General features: G+C 28.9%; 1 protein-coding gene across 1 annotated transcript in view; it reads right to left on the bottom strand.

Annotated features, from left to right (window-relative positions):
* Positions 1-1427: 1427 nt before the first annotated feature.
* Positions 1428-23990, bottom strand: part of LOC107438239 (centrosomal protein of 170 kDa) — a 33250-nt gene continuing 10687 nt past the window's right edge. Inside the window, exons 5-17 of the mRNA XM_071184958.1 lie at positions 23734-23825; positions 22735-22942; positions 21374-21636; positions 19254-19323; positions 17441-17748; positions 17283-17346; positions 14156-14449; positions 11517-12013; positions 9452-9751; positions 5310-5369; positions 4223-4308; positions 2832-2983; positions 1428-1743 (exon numbers count right to left, since the gene is read on the bottom strand). Coding sequence (XP_071041059.1) covers positions 1649-1743; positions 2832-2983; positions 4223-4308; positions 5310-5369; positions 9452-9751; positions 11517-12013; positions 14156-14449; positions 17283-17346; positions 17441-17748; positions 19254-19323; positions 21374-21636; positions 22735-22942; positions 23734-23825 — 2489 coding nt within the window. The 3' untranslated portion in view covers positions 1428-1648. The remainder of the gene's footprint in view (positions 1744-2831; positions 2984-4222; positions 4309-5309; positions 5370-9451; positions 9752-11516; positions 12014-14155; positions 14450-17282; positions 17347-17440; positions 17749-19253; positions 19324-21373; positions 21637-22734; positions 22943-23733; positions 23826-23990) is intronic.

Raw genomic sequence — 23990 nt, 5'->3', positions numbered from 1 at the left:
CTTAAAAGTGAAAAAGCATTCATATTATAAATAATGCACAATTACATTGAAGCTCATAACACACGACAATATGTAAAGTACAAACATTTGGCACATTAAAAAAATTTTAAAAGCTCGACAGTAAGAAGGCACATGCAAAAGAGAAAATCCCTATCAAAGTCTAACACTTGTCTTAAATTAATAGAGAAATATTAAAAAAAATACCGTGAAGAAATGAATATAAATTAAATGCATTTTTTTAATGATACATAAAAAAATTAAAATAAAATAGAGTGCAATGAGTGAAAAATTACAATAAAGATGTAAAACTTATTAGAATAGTTGTAAACGTAAGTTGATTTAAACAAAACCATATCTAAAATAATTTCTAGCTATTGTGAACTTGACATAAATGCAACACGAAATAAAAAAATGAATTTTATGTTATTAATGAATAGTACAGAACAGAACTTTTTATCCATAAACCAGAAAATTGGAAAGATTTTTGGAACAGTTGTGGAGTAGAAAATGGCACAATCTGAAGTTTTCTATAATTGGGAAATTTCACAATCCAAAGTTTTTACAATTAGATTGTTGAAATCGGTTTTAAGACAAAATCTACTATTTTGTAGAAAACATCTTAAATTATTTTTTGTTTTGTTTACATAACTTCAGTTAGTTAAACAGAATTGTAAAACTGAAAGATGTAATACATGTTTTACAAAATGCTGTTTTCAGATGTAGAAACGCATGCAATAATTTATTATTGAGGAGTATTTAGTTTTGGCAGAATCATAAGATAAAATCATACTTCACAATACATCAACACTCATACATCAAAGCCGCAAGACTTACATATTTATAAGTGGCAAACAGATGGAGATGGTTTAAGATTGCCCAATCTCTAAACTAGTTTTTAACAGGATTAAATTAAGCTTTAACATGCTTTCACCTGCCTGTAGTTAAGTAGATTAACTAGCAGACAAATGGATAATTGTAGATTAATAAATAATTAATTTAATCTTATGATATATTTTATTACTACTAATTATGAAAAACTGTTTAACTGCTATGTTTTAACAATCTAGAAAATCAATCAACTGTTTAACTGCTATGTTTTAACAATCCAGAAAATCAATCAGCTGGAAAGAGATTGGTCAAAAAAATTCAGGATAATTGGTTCTCTACTGTACTATAAACAGGGTGACCACAAATACTCTCAGATTTTTTCGAATTTTCGTGATTTCTGTAACTAGTGACATAAATTTTATTATTAATTTTTAAGAGATGTTTTATTCTTTAACTTAAATTACAAGACGAATTTTTTTGGAAAAAATATCGGAGTTTAGGTGTCTAAAAACATAAATTTATCTATTTTCTCTGATGTGTAATGAATTTTAGTTTAGTTTAGTCCCTAACATTTCCTTGGTTTCGCTAGAATGATAAAATTCTTTGTTCTTCTTTATTTCTCTTGTTCTGTGGCCACCCCGTATAAAGGCAATGAATATTAGTACAATGCGTCTCACCTGAACTTAAGAAAATTGTAAATGGCAGGAAGAGAAACAATATAGCATAACAATTCGATAAATTACACCTCTGTTAGTTCAGTGTGTTTTGTTCTTTCATAAAAATAAAATTGGATTTTACATAGACCAGATGCAAATAATTATTACATATTAACAACAAAAAAGTTTTGTGGCAGGGCTGTTTTTGGCTCAACACCAGGCTCAGGATCTCGCCCATTTTCAAGAATTGAGGCTAGCACTAAAATTCAAAGAGTAACATCCATCATTTTCAGAAAAGTAGTAAAATATAGTACTATTTAATATATTCTGAGATTTCATCTTGCAAAAATATTTTTGCAAGCTGAGTAAAAGTACTTTTAATGAGAAATAAATGGTAATACTTACTGAAAATAACCCTTTATTCGATTAGATTTCTTTATGGGATGCTATACTTTCTTATTATTTCAAAGTTAGGCTAAACCTCATGTTTTATTTGAAATTCTTTTACATGATATTCAGTTTTCAGTGTTGCTTATTTTATCTTACTTTCAGCAAAGTATTATTTTAAATCATTTAATGAGCATTATCAATTAGTATATATCAAAAAATATATAGCACATCTTATCTTTTAAAATGATCACTTGACTTAGATCTTTTAAGTACATTCAATGGACAATTTTGGTTTCAATTCTTTGTTGAATAATTACTGAATCAATAACTAAGCCTATTTTTTAATTTATCATAACTAATCACTTTTTATGTACCATATCTTTTAATGGGAGATTTATATTATTTTAAATGAGAACCTGGAAACTTGACACAAAGCTTCCAGAGTCTGGCTGAATCACTAATTACTTCACACATTTAATGTGAGATATATGTTATTTTAAATAAAGACCCAGAAATTTGACCCACAGCTTCCAGAGTCTGGCGGAATCACTAATTACTTCACACATTTAATGTGAGATATATATTATTTTAAACGAGAACTCGGAAATTTGACCCACAGTTTCCAGAGTCTGGCGGAATCACTAATTACTTCAGACATCACACATTTAATGTGAGATATATGTTATTTTAAATAAGGTTCTGGAAATTTGACCTGTAAAAAGTCTGGTGGAATCACTGATATTATAACAAAAACTTATGTTTAAATGTTTCTTAAAATAAAATATAAAAACAAGCATTTTTATCTAGTTTCGAATAAAAAGTACACTTTATAACTCATTTTAAAAATAAACTTTCTTTAACAGTTATATATCATGCGTAAATGTACCATAGCTTTTATAGATTTTACCCTGTAACAATAAATAAAGTTTATGAGCATAACAGGGTAACGATACATACCATCTATACCTTGTTCTACTCGCTTTAAATTCTTCAAAATGCTCGACAGATCTTTAGTGAAATCTCCATCTTCTGGAGTACCACTTACAGGGCCTTGGGGCAAAACCTCATCAATCATCAGCCAAGTATCACTCCCTTTAGGGCATTTTTTCCTACAGAAAAAATTATACATTATAAATTTGAAAATTAGATCTACTCCATGTTAAATTTAGCAACGAAATAATGTATATCACTACATGGAACACTTTTTTCCTTTTCGACTAGCACTAAACTACATGAAAGACCCCAAATAGAAATGAGTAGAAAATACGTTATAAATTATCAAAATTGGGAAGAAAAAAAAAACTTTAACAAATATTGAACAAAATAAAGGAGGGTTCAGTAACTAGTAGCTACTTACCACAAGTAGTTAGCAAGTTAGTAGTTATTCCCTGATTTTTGCAACTGTGTAATAATTGTATTATAAATATTTTAACAAAAGCTTAAATACGTTACAAGAACTAATTAAACCATATTATTAGAAAGAATTTCTGTAGGTAGCAATAGAAAAACACACATTTCATTTATGCTGCTGCTAGACAACAGATCAAAGAAAGGAAAAACTTTTAGCCACTATGAGAATTACTTTTTTTCAGTTAGAATAAATGTTAGAAATAAATTACTAATAAATAAGCAATTTATCATTTTGACTTGACTGTAACACACACATATATATTTATTGCAAAATGCACTGCTGACAGATAGCAAAAAGGCAGCACATACTGAAAATTCTTTTGTCATCCATAGAAATTGAGTAGGCACAGTGGCCATAAATATTCAAAAAAAAAAAAAATTCCCTAATTTTTCCAGACTAATTTTATAGAATTTCCCAGATTTTAGTAAATGGTTTAATGCATTTTATTGTTAATATTTCAGTTATGCCCAATAGTCATAGAAAATAGATTACACAACATATAAGATTTAGATACAAAATAGATTACAAAACAATTACACATGTTATTAGAGTAGAAAATAATTTAAAAAAAAATATTGAATGACCAATTTTTTTTGTACAGCAAAATATTGGACTTTTTGGTACCTCGAATTCAAATTAATTCAATTTTGCTGCATTTTGGGTATTTGAATTAAATTTATTGACATTTCCCTAATTTTTCCAGATTGATAAAATTTCCTTATTTTTCAATGTTTTGTGGCCATTTGGGTGAGCCAAAGTGGAGGAGAACAGGAAAAAAAAGGGGGATAACAAGAAAAAAAAAAATAGAAAGAAAGGAAGAGGTTAATATTTTCAGAAATAAAGCAAAATATGTATAAAAACTATTGTGAATGAAATAAGAGTAAAATATACTACCACGAATTACAAAATTAGATTACTTTAAAGGGTAGATACAAACCTCTCTCTTTCTAATAATTCTTTAGAATTAGACCATAACTTTGATGCTAACTGATGAATAGCTGAAATGACTAGAGAATCTAATGCCTGCAATAATAAAAAAAAAGTTATTAGAATACATTTGTGAAGAAATAGCAGAGTTTTATTTAAATTGCGGGGAAAACACCACTTTGATTAATTTTGAGACACAGAGCCTTGAAATCTGAGTGATTCGTTTTTCTTATTTTGTTAGATTTGTGGTAAGTTTTGCTTGTCACCAGAAATAAGTAGGAGATGTTTAGCTTTACAACAAGATAGGAAGAATTTATATGAACATGAAAGGGAGAGTAACTTAATTTTTTAAAATTTACTATTCATACAAGGCTTTCATAAATTGACAAGAGTCGTAATTACAATTTAATTGTATTGCAAAGATATATAGAATAGTAAATAGTATATTTTTCGAAGATACTTATTAGCTTTCTAAACATTTTTCGAAAAAATGTCACAAAGGAGTTTATAAATAACTTTTATAATAAGTATATGGATATTTTTGATTAAATTTTTCCCAAAATTGTGTTACATAGTCAAGGAAATACCTGTTCCACAAACAAAATTCAAATATTTTTTTAAAGCCAGATATTAGTTATTTATCAAGTAAATGAGATAGTTGAATTTTATTTTTAAAACAATGTGTAGTACTTTTAAACGATAACAAAATTTTAAAACAGAAAACCAAAGCATGGAAATTTTAATTGTGTCATGTTAATTGTATTTTAATATATAATTGTTTTTTAGTGATATGTTTTCTCATTAAGGATTTCAGCAATAGTTAGTTTTGCCTTAGAATTACTTGATATTTATTTCAAGCAAAAAATATAAACATGACAAAAAAATAATTTTCATCCAAAGAATAATACAGGAGCAAAAACAATTTTTTTAGTGTCAAAAATAATTTTTAACTGATATTCATATTAACATCAAATTTTTATTAATGAAATGTTTAAATAATAAAAAGTGAAAGTTTAATTTATTAGCATATTGTATTTAAAATAAAGTTAAAAGTTTTTAGATAAGAGTTTTGAAGCAAAATTAAAAATACTCTGTACCGTGATTTCTTTGCCGGAGCCCCTACAATGATAATCATCCATGTTATGACTAGACACAATCTAGAAAAAAATATGAACACTTTTACCACAAATAAAATAATTTTCAAAAAGTAATACACAGAAAACAAACAAGATAAGAAGAAAAATAAATCCATAATGTTACAATATAAATAACTTAAAATCAAAGTAAAATTATTATAAAGGTTAATAAATACAATATTAGAAATTCTGTTTTAAATTAGTTAAAATAAGTCTTTCTGTTCAAAATTATTATTTACACACATAACAGAAAAAATTATATTTCAAAAGTGATTAGTCATAAATAGTATAAAATAAATAATTACATAATAACAAATTGTCAATAGATAAATAATTTTTAGATATTTCTTAAGAGATTGTAAGATGTCTCCTATTAATTATGAAGATTTCAAATTTCAACCAAATGAAAAATGAGAAATATTTTGAAATGGTTGCATTTAAACAGCACCAATTATATGGAAAGATTTCAAATCAATCTTGTACATGCTGTTTCATCCCCTCTTGATTTTTAGGTTTAAGATGTGATCATTTTTTAGTACTAGTTTTGAAGTAATTATAGTTTTTTTTTTAAAATTAAAATTAACTAAATATTAAATCTTTTCAACCACCATAAACACCCTAAAATCCTTGCTCAATCATAAACAACCTGATTTATTTTTATTTTAATTATTTATTTTACATTTTATTACTTTTTATTCAACATGAGACTAGTTGAAAGCTAAATCAGGGGTCTGTCCAGGCCGAATTTACTACCGTTTAGCGGTACCTTCACAAATTCAACTTTAGGAAAAACGGCAGTTTCACAAATTCAATTTTAGGAAAAACGGTAGTTTCACAAAATACTTTTTCTTAAAATTTCACTTTTGTATCCCTTAAGAAACGATAAATCCATATTTTTGTGTTGATTTTTTAATATAATTTTTAATTTTTCACAAATTGCGTCTAAATTTTCACAAAATGGGTACCTGTCAGAAAAACCTAGACAGACCCCTGTAAATAGACTTGGTGGCTCAATTAACTTATCAGAACAATGTTGGCTAAAAGCCATTGCACATATTGGCTTATGGCTGGTGTCATGCCTGAAGAGATTTAATTATTGCAAGAGATCAATCAGTATGATTTTACAAGTTTTTTTCAGTTTACAAAATCATAAATTTAGTGATAAAATTTGCTTCTAAATCTGTATTTTCAAAATATCAAAACATGAACATAATTATATAATAAAGAATATAAAATATTGCTAAGTATTTTTAACTTATATTAAAACAAATGAAAAAAATTATATTCTTGTTCATTCCAATTTAAAATTATTCAATTATTTTTACAGATTCCCTTAAGTTTGAATTATAAAGCTGTTTTTTTAAATAACAAGAACAGAATTTTTTAAACCTATAGACATAGAAAAATATAAGATCAAAACTGATGATAAAATAAATATAATGAAAAAAGTACAAATAAAGTCACATAAACAGACATTGACTTACAAAGTAGTGGATAAAATTAAATAAGGTAGTAAAAAAAAATCAGGAAATGAGAGAAAGGAAATGTTATGGTTAAGGACACAGTGAGATGGGGATGCAGAAAATTCTCAAAGCTTAAATTTTTTCAGGCACAGTTTTTTTCCCTTTGGTTTAAAATTTTTTCTAAAAGCATAGCACCTTTTTTTAGTTACAATAAATTTTTAACAATATTTTTAGAAAGTAAAGTGTTTTGAATATTTTCTTAAAAAAAGAAAAATATTTTTTTTTTATTTTACGCAATTCTTGAACAAACTAGCATATGTGTTAAAAATAATAGAAATAAAAATATATTATAATGACTGAATTTAAAATTCCACTCATAAGTTTACGAAATTTAAACCAATAAATAAAGTAACACATTAAGTTATTTATGTTATATGCAACACAACTACAGTGCCCGCCGTTTATTACAATCCCTTTCGTTTTATGCTCTTTTGATTTTATTAAGCGGCTGATTTTATTAAGAGGCGATTCAACATTTGAAAAAAGAAAACTTTTTTACGATACATTCTAAATGCACACACTTTAAAAGTTGAAATAATGACCACATTAATGCTTTATTTTAACAAATTTAATTATTTTAATAAAGTAAAACCCTACATAAGATTAAATTTACAAAAGGTTTGCAAACAACCGATCAATGGTTGCTAGAGTTGCAGTATTTAAAATTAACTTTTCAACATCATTTGAGAGTTTATAGAAGTTTTATAGTTTTCGATATTCCTCCTCTTTGTTCTAAAGGTTTCCGCAATACATTAAGTGCTTTTTTGACTTCCATTGAAGATGGCACTGATGAGTCATTTCTTGATGGGAAATAACTTTGCAATTTTTGATGTCTGTAACAATTTCAGAATAAGATTTTTCTCCTGATGTTTGTAGGTTATCGTCAATATGAGCCCCATCTCCATTGAAGCTTCACGTTGACTACATTTAGGAAGCTTATCATAGTTTTGCAACACTTCGAATGTATCCTTAAGAATCAAATCCATCCTTTTTGGCATGCTGATAAAATTTAACACCAAACGAATTTAAAAATGATATGCGCTCTAACTATAATTTACTCAAACAACTTAAATAATATGGAACATGCGCACAGACAGTTTATGGAAATCTATTCATGTTCTCTGTTAAGATAGATAACAAAAGAAACTTCTCTCCCTTCTATGGTTCATTCAATAAAAAGTAAGATAAGAATTCGACCCCCTGTTGAGTGAGATAGGTTTCTCCAAACTTCATTCAAGTCAAGGAATTAACATTGATAAATTGATTTCTATGAACTCGCCGCTTACCACCCACATTTTCCCTTAACTCTTACACTATGTATATCACAGAAAAGTGCTAACTACACCTGTTTCACAGGCTTGTGAGTAACTGTTGCTACTACTAAAAAAATCTTTAAACTTCGAAAAAATAAAATTTTATAAATAAGAACAAAAAAAGCTGAAATATTGCACCTTTGATTTATTATGTAGTCAAAATTTTGATTTTAAAAAGCAGCGGCATTGATTTTATTAAAGGATGTTTTTAACGCATTAATATTGTAACGATTCGGTTCTTGCCGATTTGATTTTATGAAGCGGCTGATTTTATTATCCGGTGAATTTATTAGCGGCGGGCACTGAATTAGCTTTCCCTTTTTAGACAGTAACTTGATAAGACATGAGGAAATAAAAAATATGTTAAAATAAACTTTAAAATGCATATTCAGCGTTGCCACTCAAATCCGGAAAAAAAATTCCCTGAGTTTTCCCTGTACATATTATACTTAATATATTTAGAGGAAACATACAATCACTGTGTGACAATATTAGTCTAGTTATACTAGTTTTAATTGCTGGAAAAACTAAAATAAAGGAGGAACAGCTTAACATACTTAAAACAAATAATGGCTATAGTAAATAAAAACGTTTAGTATAGCTGAAATATCATCCTTAAATATCCCATAGAATGGTCACCACTTTTAAAAGACGAAAATAGGAAATTTAATTTATTGTATTTTTTAAGTTTGTAAGGAAAAACTCAAATTTCCCTGTTATTTTAGGTAATTCTTAAATTCCCTGGATTTTCTAGGTTTCCCCTGTGGAGCGGCAACCCTAATATTTTAATATCTAAATAATGATTTTCTTTTCCATATTTGTTTACATACTACATAATTAATTTAGCAACAAGATTTAATAATAGTCAGGAAGTCATGTAGTCTAAATATGAAAAAAAAATTGCTACAAAATTTGTAGCAATAAAAAATATTGAAGCAATACAAAAAATTGAAGCATTTTTTTATTTATTATATTAAAAATTTTTTTCCCCAGGGCTTAATTTTCTTTGATCCTTCTTCGAACGATCGGACATATTTTGCAACCCTGGTGTGGGAACCCAAAATGCTTATGGAACATTATTTGTGCTTTTTTCTTGTTGTTTCATTTATCTTATGTAGCAGACGTATTATGTAGTTTTATTTATATTATGTAGCCATAAAGTTATCTGTATTTGGCAGATTAAATTTTTTTACAACATGCATAAAATCAGAATTTTTAAAAAGAGCAAAGGTAATAAGAGCAAGAAGAATGCAAGAGTTATGAATACCTGTGAGCCAGACATAAGGGAATCTAAGTGTTTTATAAGGGATGCAGGGAAATCTCGATGAGCATTACCACGTTGGAATGCTTTAGATTTTGGCACATCAGTTTCATTCACAATACTACAGGACACTGATCGATGAAACTTTTGAAGCCTGGTTTCATCAAGGGACAAATCCAGAGGCTTGGGTTTAACAATACCTTTATCATCATGGTCGGAAGTTACAGGACGAGGTTCAGATTTCCATATGGGGATGCCTTTGCCTGGATCGCTTTCGATTCGCCTATGTCCGCTTTTCAACTCATTCTGCATAGTATGTTAGCATGAACAAGAAGAAGAGAAGATGGGTTAATAGAGCAGGGGAGGAATTAAGAAGCAGTCCATGTTATTAGGAAAGAATATTTAAAAGTTAGAGAAGTAAAAAGTTAGTATGTAACACATAATTAAATAAATGTAATGAGTGGAATAAATAAAATGCACATTGAAACATGGAAATTTCAATTTTAAAAATTTATAAATCTTGTAATTAGTAAGAAATTTTTTTTTATTATCTGCATTTTATAATTTTTTTTGTAAATATAATTTTAAATGTAATAAAAGACTGAGCATGACATAAGAAAAAAAAATTAATCTCTTAAAATAATTTAGCACAAAAAAAGTAAACTATTATATGAATATCAACAATTATATGAAATACACGCGAGCATATGCATAAATTTATATGATACAATACAGAAATCTCCATATTTATTCAAGGTAACTTAAAACCATTGATTTGTATGAGATAGTATAATTTTTTCTCTCTCCATTTCCTTCCTAGCAATTAATTTTATAAGAGAACTAAAATGATTTAACTACAGATAATCACTGATATAGTCTTACTGAATTAAAACAAAATTTTATTTCCTATAATTTGAAATATATATGTTACATAAAAATGTTTAAAATATTAAAGCAGAAAATTACAGCACGGGGAACATAATCAAGAAAGCCAGATGACTGAAAAAGAAAAATATTAAAACAGAAAACTCTGGGAAGGAAAGTACATTTACTTTGTATACAAGCAGAGTTTGGAAAAAGTTAAGAAAGAACACAATTGAGTAGCAAAGAAAAATGGCTATTACAAACTAATGTTTTTTCTCTCTCTTCAGAACAAGCTATAAGAGGTAATTAACTTTTTCTTCTTAGCTACTGTAGTCAGTAGAAACAGCTAAAAATCCAATTCAATAAAGAAATTGGAATTTACCATGACTGACTCCTGTGGAAATTTATCAGACACATCAAAATAATTGAAGGGTATAATTCATTAACCACATTTTCGAATTATCTTTAAAGGCAACTTTTGGTTAAAAACACAATTTCTATAATAACATTATAACGATTTTGTGTACATTTCCATATAAAAAATTTTGCTTTTGGAAAAAGCATGGTGTGTCACCAAAACTTGGATTTTGATGACATTTGCATTTTTTTTTAATTTCTGCAGTTTTTTGCTCTTTTAAAGATTTTTTAAAGAATTCTTTTCATATTTTTCAAAATTTTTATCAGTTCTAATTCAGTTTTACTGAACCAGTACTCACAAAGATTTAAATTATAATATATAATAATTTTTATAACAATATTATTAATTACACAGGGCGCGCAGCCAAATCCTTCAACAAAAAATAAGCACCTTTTAAGTACTACATACATTAACAAAATGCAAAATAATTTTCAAAGACTTTACATGATCATGATAAAATAACTAGTTTCTGATAAAGAACTCTTTTCTTGATTATATTAGCCACCATAAAAAGATCAAGAGATTTTTCAGTTCGATTTCTGAGGGTAGAAAGTAAAGCCTGAAATTGAGAATGTCTTCCAAATGCAGCAGCAGTGTTGCACACGAGAGTGCAAGAATTTCACTGAACCCAGTGCAAGTATTTCATTAAACATGTCATTATTAAGAGCATTTTTCAGGAAATCAAAATCCAAGCTCTACTTATAAATATTGCCTGTGCCCTTCAATAAAAATATCTAAATCTAAGAAATTTTTGTTGTTGTTGTTAAAAATTCGTAAAAATTGACCAACCTTTCTTTTCAGAGGATCAGAACACTGAGCCATTTGTCTAGCAACAAATGGTTTTGCAGCATTTGGAGTCAGCCTCATACTCATTCTACTACTACTACTAAGTCCACTACTACTTTCATCACGAAGAGTAGAAGTACTCGAAGATAATTTTCCTGATTTTTTAATGGGTTTTGGCTGCGTGCTGGCTGTAGATGTTCGATTCTCCTTCCCTCGTTTCCCACTATCAGACTCAAGTCTAGCCCTTCTTAAAGCGAATGCCCTGTTGAGCCTCATTTGAGGCCCTTGATCCGGGCGACTCTGACCAGAATGAGAACTGTGCGAACTAGGTTCTGTGCTAGTGTCGGAAAGAATACTATTGTTTTCAGATTTGCTGCGATCCAGGTCTAGATCTGAGCCTGAGAGATTCCAAGGGACTTTCTGCCATTGAGCATTGGTATGAGGAGACTTCGATCCTTCTGAGCGGCTGTCAGTAGAGTGCCTCCTGGAGATTTCGTCAGCTATAAGAAGAACGTTTCGTGTTATTATTGATATAATAACAGTGTTTTGTGTGACATTTGCATATAGGGAAGAATGGAGTATGACCAATTACCTCAATAGTGGAGATATCAATTCCATTTTCCAGGGATAAAACTCTGAATTACACTTTACTAGCTAAGAAGAATCTACAATATTGGCATGTTGTAGTTAATTAATTCACGCCGTCTGTGTAGATAAGTTTGTTTTACTATGGACAACTATCTAATATTCTTTTATTTTTAAGTTATTTTTATTTATTGGTTATTAGAGTTATAAAAATTATGTATAGTCCAGCTTATTATTCGCTTACTGAAGATTCATAACCTAACAAACAATAAGGATTTTGCGCAACTGTAGCTCTGTTCTACTTTGGCAACCTTAGCTCTTGGGGTAAGACCGGATACCCCTTTGATGTGTGTCTATATTAGGCCTATAAAAGTTGCAGTGCAGCGAGGGAAGAAGGTAAGAAGAAGGTAATGTCACCTAAGGCTGACCAAAGGTTTTACAGATCTCAGGACAAAATGTTTGCGGGCCCCTTCTTCAAAACAGGTATAAAATACAGTGGAAAGTCGCGTATCCGGAATCGGCGGGACTTTCCGAAGTCCGGATAATCGATTTTTCCGTATAATAGACCCCCCAAGGTAAACAGAGATTAAAATCATCTGAATCTAAAAAGCAGAAATTAAATAACATTATTTTTCGGGCAATAATGTTTTAGTATTAGAATGATATCTAATCAATCAAAAACAAAATATTTAAAAAAAAATAATTATTGCTGTTATAAAAATAAATATAGGAAACTAAAAAAATTTACAGTTATGAAAATATTAATTGCTCTCTCCGCCATTTTGAACTAGAACGTTTCAAGCAAAAAGGGGAAATTCCCGTCATTCATTCATTAAGGTGGGTAGGTGAAGAAGCAAAATTCATTTCCCTCTTACTTGTCATTCAAGTTGAAGGGGGGGAAGTGAAAAGTTCTTATTTTCTCTCCTGTCATTGGCTATCAATCAAGCATAAAGGCGTGGCATGCTGATTGGGTTCTCTTTATTTTTTCTTGTGTGACTAAAGGGGATCCCCCTCCACTTTAACGTTTGCTGTGTTTACCCTTTTTCACAGTACTTCTTTCCCTAACACTTTATCAAAAAAGTTCCAGGAAATGCCTCTTTTACTAGCCAGCTGCACAGAAAAGAAGGGGGGAGGGGACTCAATTGTGCTCTTTTGAAAACAAATCTCCCCCGCCCTTTCCTGCATTCCAGAGGAGGAGCGTTACTAACGGTACGGTCTTAGTAGATCTTCTGTTCTCTTTTCTGTTGATTTATGGGGTTAATGCATAGATCACTAGAAGCTAAGAAAGGAAAAAACATGTAAAAATACTTTTTTTTTTTTTTAAGAGAGTGGGGAAGATGAAGAAATGTTTGTTTATTTTGATTGTTAAAAAGTGTCCGGCAAATTGACCCTTCCGGAAAAGGGACGTCCGGATATGGGACGTTACACTGTAGTAGTTTTCATATAAATATAAAGAAATTCTCTGCCAAGTTCTTTAAAAAAACTAATTAATAAGCACAATATTTTTGGTCAGATCTTCAGCAGTCCTGGGTCCTAGGAATTTGTTTCTGTTTCCCTCTTTCTTGAGATCGGCCTTAACTATGTCGCATGTAAACTATATGCAGAATTTTCTTAAATTGTTATATAAAATAGAAATTTCTAATACTTTTTCATTTGAAATTCTTGTATTTCTAAATTTCCCTTAGACTAACATAAATATCCAGTTTTACCCCCAACGGTGGGGCATAACCGGGTGTTTTGACTTTTTCAAGAAGAAAAAAAAAATCATTTATAAAAAAAATAGTAGACTAATGATTTTCAGGAATGATATATCAAACGCAACTAAACAATGAAATGAAAAAATATCTTGATCAAATCCTACAGTTTCTAGATCGAATAGTGTAGTTCCAACAGGCCACTGAATTTTAGCTACCCGGAATTACCCCACATTCATCTTTACATAAGTAAAAAAATAGAAATAAATTCACTTTCACAGCATTTTGAACCAACAATTTGTCAAAATAATTATATTTACTATAATATGACAATGATATTGTTTAATTAAAAAAAAAGTTTACTTTTATGAAGAGAGTCTCTATTGGATGGAGCTGCAGATAGATTGTTAGATAAAGAACCAGGCGATTTCAAAGTGGAAGGAGTTCTTGCTTTTCCTGGAGACTTAGGAGAGGTGGCAAGCTTGGACGCTCTTCTTGTTCTATCAGGAGTCGGAGGGGGATCAGCCACTTTTCTAGTGCGCTGAAGAGAGCGGGGCAATGAGTCACTATGATTGAGACTTTCTGTGGAAGCTGCCGGCGTTGGTCCTCTGGTTCTACCATAAGTTTTGTTTGCTGTATTCCATTGCATACTAGAATCTAAAATAAAACGTGAACAATATTTTAAAATTTAACCTTTAAATAATTGTCAATATGCATAAAATTTGCTAAAATAAATTTTTAATCAATAACTTAAGAACTTTTAAAATAATTTATTTTTTAAAATTATGATTTTTTTGAATAACATTTTTATGCATCATAAAATGAAATAAATGCAAAAATATTATACATTTAATTAGTAATAAAATATTAAAAAAATTTGGTAATGACTTGAACACAAATAAATTGATATATATATTTCGAAATTAATATACATATTTTAACCAAAAAACATGTTGCACAGCGCATACTCTAATAGAACTTAAAATTTGTTTTAACTTACTGGAATATTTTTCAAATTTATCAAAAACTTTTGTTTTATCACAATCTTTTGAATCCGCAGAAAAATTTATCAGTGTTTAATTAATCTAAGACAAATTATTACCGATATCATCAATTGCCTTACTAGAAATTATGTAAATAAGCTTAAGTTGAACAAAAATTTAATTTTTCAAAGTCTGAAGTTATTTATATATATACACCATAGTTTCCTGCATGTAATTTTCGGATTACCTGTTAAAAACATGAAAATTGTCATTGCGGTTAATTTGTCGAAATTATTTTCTTGACGTCAATCATTTTGAATTTGCTGAAAACTTATGTCAGTCATAAAAGTCTAAGGGACCATTCACACGGGATGAAAGAAATTCGTAAATGCAAACATGAATCTTCTCAGTGAAATATATTAACTGGTGATAAAGCGTCAAAACAGGCTCTCATTCTCATCTCCGAACTCGAATACTAAGCTTTTTCAAATCCAGCATGAATGCCCTTAAAACAGGATCAAATGCCTGCTCGCCCATTTACGTACATGTGCATATTGGCTAATAAATAAGGTTCTGCGTTGAAGCTGAAGCTCAGACAAGTATATGACGTCTTATGTACCTTGGTTTGTGGAAGGAATATTCTTGTCACGGGGTCACCTCATTTTGCAGGTGTCAGATATTCCTTCGCTTATCATGTCTAGTGATTATGTCACTAAAATATGCTTTTCATAAGCCTTTCAAGATCCATTTTCCTTCTAGAGTTGAATGGCTTAAATCTCCTCAGTGGCTTAAGGGCAATTATCTGGTATGGTACACCGGTGGATCAAGGATCTTACATCATGGGACATGAATCTACTGCTCCAATGATGGTATCAAACTTCACTTTCCTCTTGGTAGTTATGGCACTGTTTTTCAGGCTGAGGTGTATGCTATCATTTTGTGCTGCTGGATATGCTCAGACAAGGGTTATCTAAATATATGTGGTGACCTGCCTACTACAACTCAACGCTGACAGTCTCGTATCCCATAGCAACGAGGAACACATAAAAAAAGAAAACTAATGTTTTCTTTCTGCTGCTTAATATTTCTCCTGTTTTTATATGTACGTTATTGTTATTATTCAAAACTGTTAATATATTATATTTTATAACAAGAAGCGAGTCTACTTATTTCTCACAAAAAGTATTCCTCCACATATACCCTTTCACATCTGACAGTCAGGCTTCTCTTCTATCACTATCAAGGTGTTAATTCACCTGGAGTGCTTCTCGGTCCTCTGTGACTTTTCTAGTCGTAACAAGGTATACTTACATCAGGTGACAAGACACATGGCACATGGGTATTCCTGGTAATAAGCTGGCTGATAGAGTAGCACGTGCTGACTCCAGCACAAGATTCTGGGGTCCTGAACTAGCTTTGGGAATTTCTCCCACATCTTACAGGGCACCTATTTTCAAGCTCTATGTCAAGATTGCCCATGAGCAATGGCGCAATTCGAATGATAAGAGATAAGATAAAGAGTTAAATCGTGACTGTCCTAGTATGCATGAAGAGCTTCTTAACCTTAACAGGAACATCTTGAGGAAGAACATTGGTCTTCTCATTGGACACTACACCCTCAGGAAACACCTATACATTATGGGTATTGAATCTGATTTTCTCATTTGAGGTTGTCATCTTAAGGAGGAGCCTTCATGACACATAGTCTATTCTGCTCAAAGATTTGAGCACTTGGAGCAACATTGCATTAAGGCTAGGAAATTACAAGATATTCCTGTCAGTTGCTTGCTGAACTTCGTTTCAGTTATAAGCTTTTCCGCTAGTCCTGATTTAGGGTTTGGGTACAATAGACCTATGGTCGATATGCTGAGCTCTTCCGATATGCTGAGCTCTTCTGCGGGTGAGATACGCTTTAGAGATTTTTTGTTTTTTGCAGAGCTGAATTAACTGTCGTACAATCTGCAGATTACACCCTGGAATTTTCCTTTATAGGCTTATACTTCCATCTGCCTATGATACGCCACTGTGGATAATATGCCTGAAATTACGGTATATGTATAATAGATTAATGTTTTAGAAATATTTTTACTGCTCTTGATTTTGAAAAAAATGTTTCGCCTATAGAATCAGAAAGAAAATAAAGTTTACACAAACCAAATATAATTATAAAAATAAACTTAGAGAAAGTATAATTTCTTTCTTTTTTTTGTGTCTAAGTCATTTAGCATTAATTGACACTGATATTAAATAACATATTAGTAAAAAAAAATTACACAAAATAACCTTAGTAAAGAACTAAGTAGCGAAAATAATACCTTAATGTTTCTAAAAAACATAAAACCAACAAATGACACAGGTAAAATCTATTTAATAAAAGACTTGTTAGTTTAATTTTTAATTCTAGCTTTTATGTAAAGTAAAAATGACGGCATAGGTAAAATTAAAATTATTTATAAAAGTAATGGTAAAGGATAAAAATATACATTAAACAAATATAGGAAACAAACCTCTTTTGGGATTAATAGGAGTTTTTAGTATAGGTTGTTTTAAACGTCCATTTAAACGTGGTATCTAGAATGAAAAAAAGATTTAAATTAATAATTTAATTCAACAATAAGCTAATGCGCAAAAAAAATATCCACTAAATTAGTAAAATTTAATTTACCTGCTTGTTTGAAGATGATGTTGTGCTTGAAGAATAAGACGAGGATTGAACAGAATTAGATAATTGTATCACTCCAAACACTTCATCAATTTTCCTCCTAGCTTCTTCCACATCACAGTCAGCTTGTTCAGTCTCTACCGTGTATGTTCCAGCTTCGCTTCTGTCATCCCCATCTTTTTGAGAGTTTTGTTGCTTTTCTTTTAATGATAATTCGTTAGGGACATCACTTGGTGAAACCTCACCATTAAGCATCTTTTTGATTAGAAAAGAGGTTGAATCTGTGATTTTCCCAATTTCTTCATTAATATCTAAAGGTTAAACATATAATTAAGAACCACAGCAAAATTAAAATGCATACAAATTTAATTAAAACATACTCAAAGCTGTCAACTCTAAAAGCTAAAGTATAAAAAAAACTTTTGCTTTAAAATTTTTAGAATCTTGCTTTAAAAAAATATTTGATACTAGTGGACTTATGTTTCAATTGCATAAAACTCACCCGCAGAAGATGTATGTAACGAAATACATAGGATAAATACAATAAAAACACTATCTTAAAACCATATCTTAAACCATATATTAAACCATATCTAAACNATTTTCCTCCTAGCTTCTTCCACATCACAGTCAGCTTGTTCAGTCTCTACCGTGTATGTTCCAGCTTCGCTTCTGTCATCCCCATCTTTTTGAGAGTTTTGTTGCTTTTCTTTTAATGATAATTCGTTAGGGACATCACTTGGTGAAACCTCACCATTAAGCATCTTTTTGATTAGAAAAGAGGTTGAATCTGTGATTTTCCCAATTTCTTCATTAATATCTAAAGGTTAAACATATAATTAAGAACCACAGCAAAATTAAAATGCTTACAAATTTAATTAAAACAAACTCAAAGCTGTCAACTCTAAAAGCTAAAGTATAAAAAAAAAAGCTTTTGCTTTAAAATTTTTAGAATCTTGCTTTAAAAAAATATTTGATACTTGTGGACTTATGTTTCAATTGCATAAAACTCACCCGCAGAAGATATATGTAACGAAATACATAGGATAAATACAATAAAAACACTATACTAAATGCAACAAGTCCATATCTTAAAACTATAAGTGGCTTATATGTGATATTTTTAAATTAGGCAATCATATGGGCTCATGAGTAATTAGGAAACTATTCTAGGATGTATCTATTTGAAGAGTACTGTTTTTTTAACGTTTATATAAAGAAGTCTGATAAAGCTAACTCTTAAGAATTTCTGCAATTGAGAAACTGTTTCAGGAGATAAAAACCTTAACACATTAATTATGGCTATTTTATGATTAAGGAAGAAAATAAAGTTTATTTTAGCTTTATCTCTTATAGAAAATATGAATGTAGAGTTTTCCTATACTTTAGGAGACAACAGACCCTTTGCCATTCTATATCCCCTCTGATGGGACATCAAAAGTTACCAGACTGAAAATTATAATTTTTATATCTTAGTATTAAGTAACTATATTATTTTAGGACTGTTAGTCATAACATGAAAAAAAAATTGTATTTTGCATTTTAAATAATTTAGTACTTTAGTAAAAGTGCTCTGAGTTCAAAAGAGTTACGATAATTATGATAAGTTCAACAAAGAAAATACTGACAGTGGTATTATAATCAGAGTTGTTTCTGCACACAAATATTTTATAAAAATTAAGTAGTTATGAACAATATAAAATATTGTTCACATTCAAATGAGCTAAAAAGAAAGTATTAACTTGTATTTATATAAAATGCAATGGAAAGTAAAAATCATCTGATCCACCAGCTATTGAAGATATTTAACACAAACCTTTCAAATCAGCAGATCCAAACTGGGTCCTAGCTTTTGGCAATGGAGGTTTTGAATCTGACAAGGGAAGCTGTAAATACAGAATAAAATTATAATTAATTTACAAAATATAATGATGAGTAAATATTTAAGGCTAGCCTTAAATGAAATAAAAAACTAATGAAATATATTTACTCTTTGAGATCTAGTAAAAAAAGGCATTATGATAATATATTAATGAAATTGTCATCAATGGAGCAGAAAAGTCTCATGAAAAAGTAGAGACAAAGGAAAAAGGAAACAGAAAAGAGGATGCATAAACAGGAAGAATGGAAGAGAAATAGAGCATAAGTATTGAATTATTGCATCATATTAAAACATTATTGATTTACATAACAAATATAAATATAAAAATTAAAATTTGAATAAATAATTTAAAAAAATTTATACATTAATTTTTAAATCACTAAAATGTTTTATTCAGATAAATTACATTTTCAACAAAATATAACAGATGATAAATGTAAGAGCAAAAATGAAACCAATATAAAATCAAAAATAAATTAAAAATATTAAAGTAAGAAACTAGAAAATTGTTACACTGCTTGTTAAAGAGTGTGTTTCTCATTTATGTAGGCATGAAAAAAAAAAAAAAACGTAAATTGAAATGAAAATTAAATTAAAATAAAAGAATATGTTTAAAAGAGGAATAAGNAAAAAAAAAAAAAAAAAAAAAAAAATGTGAATTGAAATGAAAATTAAATTAAAATAAAAGAATATGTTTAAAAGAGGAATAAAAAGAATATTTTGCAGGCAGAAAAATTTATTAACTACTCATGCTTTTGTGAAATGTGATATAATAATAGCTGACAGCAAATATATAAAAGGAATTTTTATTAACTACTAATAGTTAGAATGACTATTAATTTTTTAAAAATTATTTTGGAACAATGAAATTTTAACTAAATAAATAACTTAAATTACTGTTTAAAATGAAATTAGTAATAAAAATATCAATATATCTCAGATAATAAAACTGGCAATAGAAAATTCAGTACAATTGATACAATATATAACTTCAAAAATTTAATTAGTGTAAGTTATTAAATTAAAATTTAATAACTTCTAAAATTCAATTAGTTAATGACCTCTTATAAGCCAGCTCTTAAAATCAAATTCCTGGAAACCATCCTCAATCTTAATCATTGGATTTAAATTTGACTAGTTTTCATAGAATTTGAAAATAAAAGAAATTTTTTTTTTTTGGCAGACTGGTAATTTTTCGACATCCTAAGATATAAAGCAAAAACTAGAAAATAATTTTGAAAATTATTTTGAAAGAAAAAAAAAATGCAAATCTGAATTAAAATAATTCATTTTGATGAAAAAAGTTAAATTTATTTATATAACTGGCAAATGCAGTTATACATAACTTTGCTTTCAGCAAAATGTGATTCTAACACATTCCTTCCCAAAAAAACCTACTTCTCTCTTCTGACAATTTTCAGAAAACTTCAACGGTCTATTTAAAAAAAATTTTTTAAAAAAAGGGAGCTCAAAAATTTCAACATGCGTAACATTTTTTTTATTATTGTACATCTTATATAGTAACATAATCTCAAATAAAAAAATAAAACTTAAGATCTTTGAAAATAAATAGCTCGATTAGTTAATTTCAAATTATTTTCAAATTTCAGAGCAGTGTTTTCCAAACTTTTGACTTTTGCGTACCCTTTCTAAATTTTTCTTAACGCTGTGTACCACTAATAGAAAATTGAATATATTTCTTACTATAAATAAAAAATTTCACAAAAGCTAAAAATCACAACTGGCTGTTGACATCACTAATTATTAACTGTTAACTTTGCAAAAAATAGCCAATAGAAAATACATAATCGTAAAGTTTCATGGCTAGCTTTGTTTTTAAATAAAGGTTTTTTAAATTTTCGTTTGTTGCATAAGAACATAATATATTTCGCATAATCACATGTACCCCCAGGGGGTACTCGTACCACACTTTGGGAAACACTGTTTTACAGAAATATCATAAAAATATAATTTTAAAAAAAAGTACACAAGTCAAATTACATATTATATTAACTTTTTAACTAAAAATTTTGTTTTAAGTATAAAAATCTTACTTTTTTAGGACTTGGTTCCGTCTTACTATTCTTTTGAAATGATACTCTGTTTTCTGAATCTAATTTACTAGGAGCAAATTTACTAATACTATCCCTAATTCCAAGCTTTTTTCTAGGTGTGCTTGCTTCGGTTTCAAAGGCTATGGTAAAAGCTGTAGCAGCAGGAGAAGAATGAGCTGAACCCGTATCTCTATCATCAGCTGTAGCTGTGCCATAATTGGGAGGAGCAGAACAGGAAGAAGTTTCACTTCTTTGACTAAAATCTTGAGCATATGATTCAAGAATTATAAATTGGAATTGAAGGAAAAAAATTTTATTATATTAGTTTTTCTTAACAAGATTTTATAAAAACAATATTTGTCTTTATATATAAAATGGTTATATAGCTGACACTGCTTTAAATCCTATTATTATAAGTCTGAAGTAAAATTAATAAAATTCTTGGGATGTTAATTTTATAAAACAGAATATTGTTTTGAAAAGTAATTGAGTTAAATAAAAATTAAAATATTGTTAAATAAAATTTGCTTAGCAGATACAAACATACATTTTTAGCTTAGACAAATTATTATTCTTTTAAAATTAATTGACTTAATTTTATAAATATTCTTTTCCCTGGTCTGAAACGTTTGGTCATTTAATTCATTATTGATTCAAAATAGAGACAGACATAATAATGGTATGTTTGTCTCAGGTTGTTATACCATTCTTCAATTGCTGTTGCTGTAGTTAATCTACGTCGCACTACAGCTGCACAATGTGCTACTGGCGACGGTGTAAGAAACATCCCTGAGGATGAGCCAAAGACAAGCCATTACAATTTTGATCCTTTGCCTAGGGGATGGCACACCCACTTCGGTAGAGCAACAACCTGCAAGTGAAGTCGAGCCCTTTGCGGTAGAACCGTTTAATGAGGACCAATACCGCACACTCTCTGTCCCTATGCAGACTGATCCAAGTGGTCACCCACCCGCACACTGACTGCAGCCAGTGATGCCTGACTTTCATGATCTGCTGGAAACTGTGTCTTAACGATCAGTCCACAGCGGGACTCTTCAAATAGCATAACATAATATCATATACTAAGAATCATAAAACATTGTTATAAACTAAGTCTAATACACATAAACAAATTTTCATTTCTATTGTATTTGAATTTAACTTCTTTTCTCATTATCTTTCATCTATCAATTAGTTTTAAACAATTTTACCACAGTCCACTAAAGCAGGAAATTTTTTTTTACGACAATACAAATGTTAGGGGACAAGACAGTGTATTTGATTTGGACCTGAAATAATTTTAACTTATTGATAAAAAAATATAATTTAAAAACATTATTAAACATATAACAAAATTTTACCAGGACTATCTGACAGAGCACCATCTTGGCCAACCCAGTCCCAGTCTTTCTCTTGCCTTGAATTGGTAAAATTTAAAGGCAGCGTATCAGGTGGGTTATCTTCTCGAGTCAAAGAAGGTAAATCTACATTATTGGAATTTTTACTAGTAGTAGTTTCAGCTAATGAGACAACTGTTTTATCATTTGGTAATTCTTCTTTAGAAACTGCCTGCAATGATAAGTGGAAATAAAGAGATCTTAATTTACCAATCTTACTAAAATAAAAATAAACAATAGACAAGACACTAATTCAACAGAAAATGAGAAAAAATGTGAAAATCTTTTGTGAAACTTTTATTTTTAATAAAAACAAGATTCTTCGGGAATACTTAAATTTGTTGACTTTAAATGTTTAGGTGTAATTTAAAGAAAAAACGCACACACACTTTGATTAATTTCTTTACGGTTAAACATCAAAACACTAAATGGGAGAAAAAACAATTAAAAATAATTTTTGTGGGAAATCATTTTTAGGTCCACAAACTTTAAATTTAGAATCAATAAAGCAACTATTTTTTTTATTTTTTATAAATATGCTTAAAAAGTAGTGCTTCAAAAAAATTATTATTATTATTATTTTTTCTAAAAAATGCTCTTTTCTGCAGAATAATCAATAAAGCAACTATTTTTCATAAATATGTTTAAAAAGTAGTGATTCAAAAAAATTATTATTTTATTTTAAAAATGCTCTTTTCTGCAGAACAAAATGAAATTGAAATGAAAACATATAATAAAAATTCTGATAAATTTCATTCAACCTTGGAAGTAGTTTAGATATGTTTCTTTCAACTAAAAATTTTTTTTTCTTAATAATAAAAAATTATTGGCTTTGTTGTTGAAACACATATTTTCTAAATTACAACTAGGAAATAAAAAAAATTATTTTTAATTTCAAAATAGATTGTTAATACTCAGAGAGAGATAATTTTCTACATTTAAATAACTATGCAAAATTATTACCTTTACAATTTCTTTTTTTGAAACAGGAGGAATTTCTTCTTTCCGAGGAGATGTAGCGCTAGAACTTTTTTCTAAGTAAAACACATCAGGACTTAAAAATCATTAAGAAAAACAATGTATTTATGAGCTATTATTTAAAGCAGCAAGGGTAGAAATTTTATAATAATTAGAATTTCCCTTCAACAATCTTTTAAACCCCTTCTTGGAAAGAGAAATTAAGTCACAATCGATGTAACATAAGTAAATAGATTCAATTA

Source organism: Parasteatoda tepidariorum, chromosome 9 (genome assembly GCF_043381705.1).
Source record: "Parasteatoda tepidariorum isolate YZ-2023 chromosome 9, CAS_Ptep_4.0, whole genome shotgun sequence".
Classification (NCBI taxonomy): Eukaryota; Metazoa; Arthropoda; class Arachnida; order Araneae; family Theridiidae; genus Parasteatoda; species Parasteatoda tepidariorum.
The sequence above is the reverse complement of the archived record's forward strand: the minus strand, read 5'-3'. Positions and strand labels throughout refer to the sequence as shown.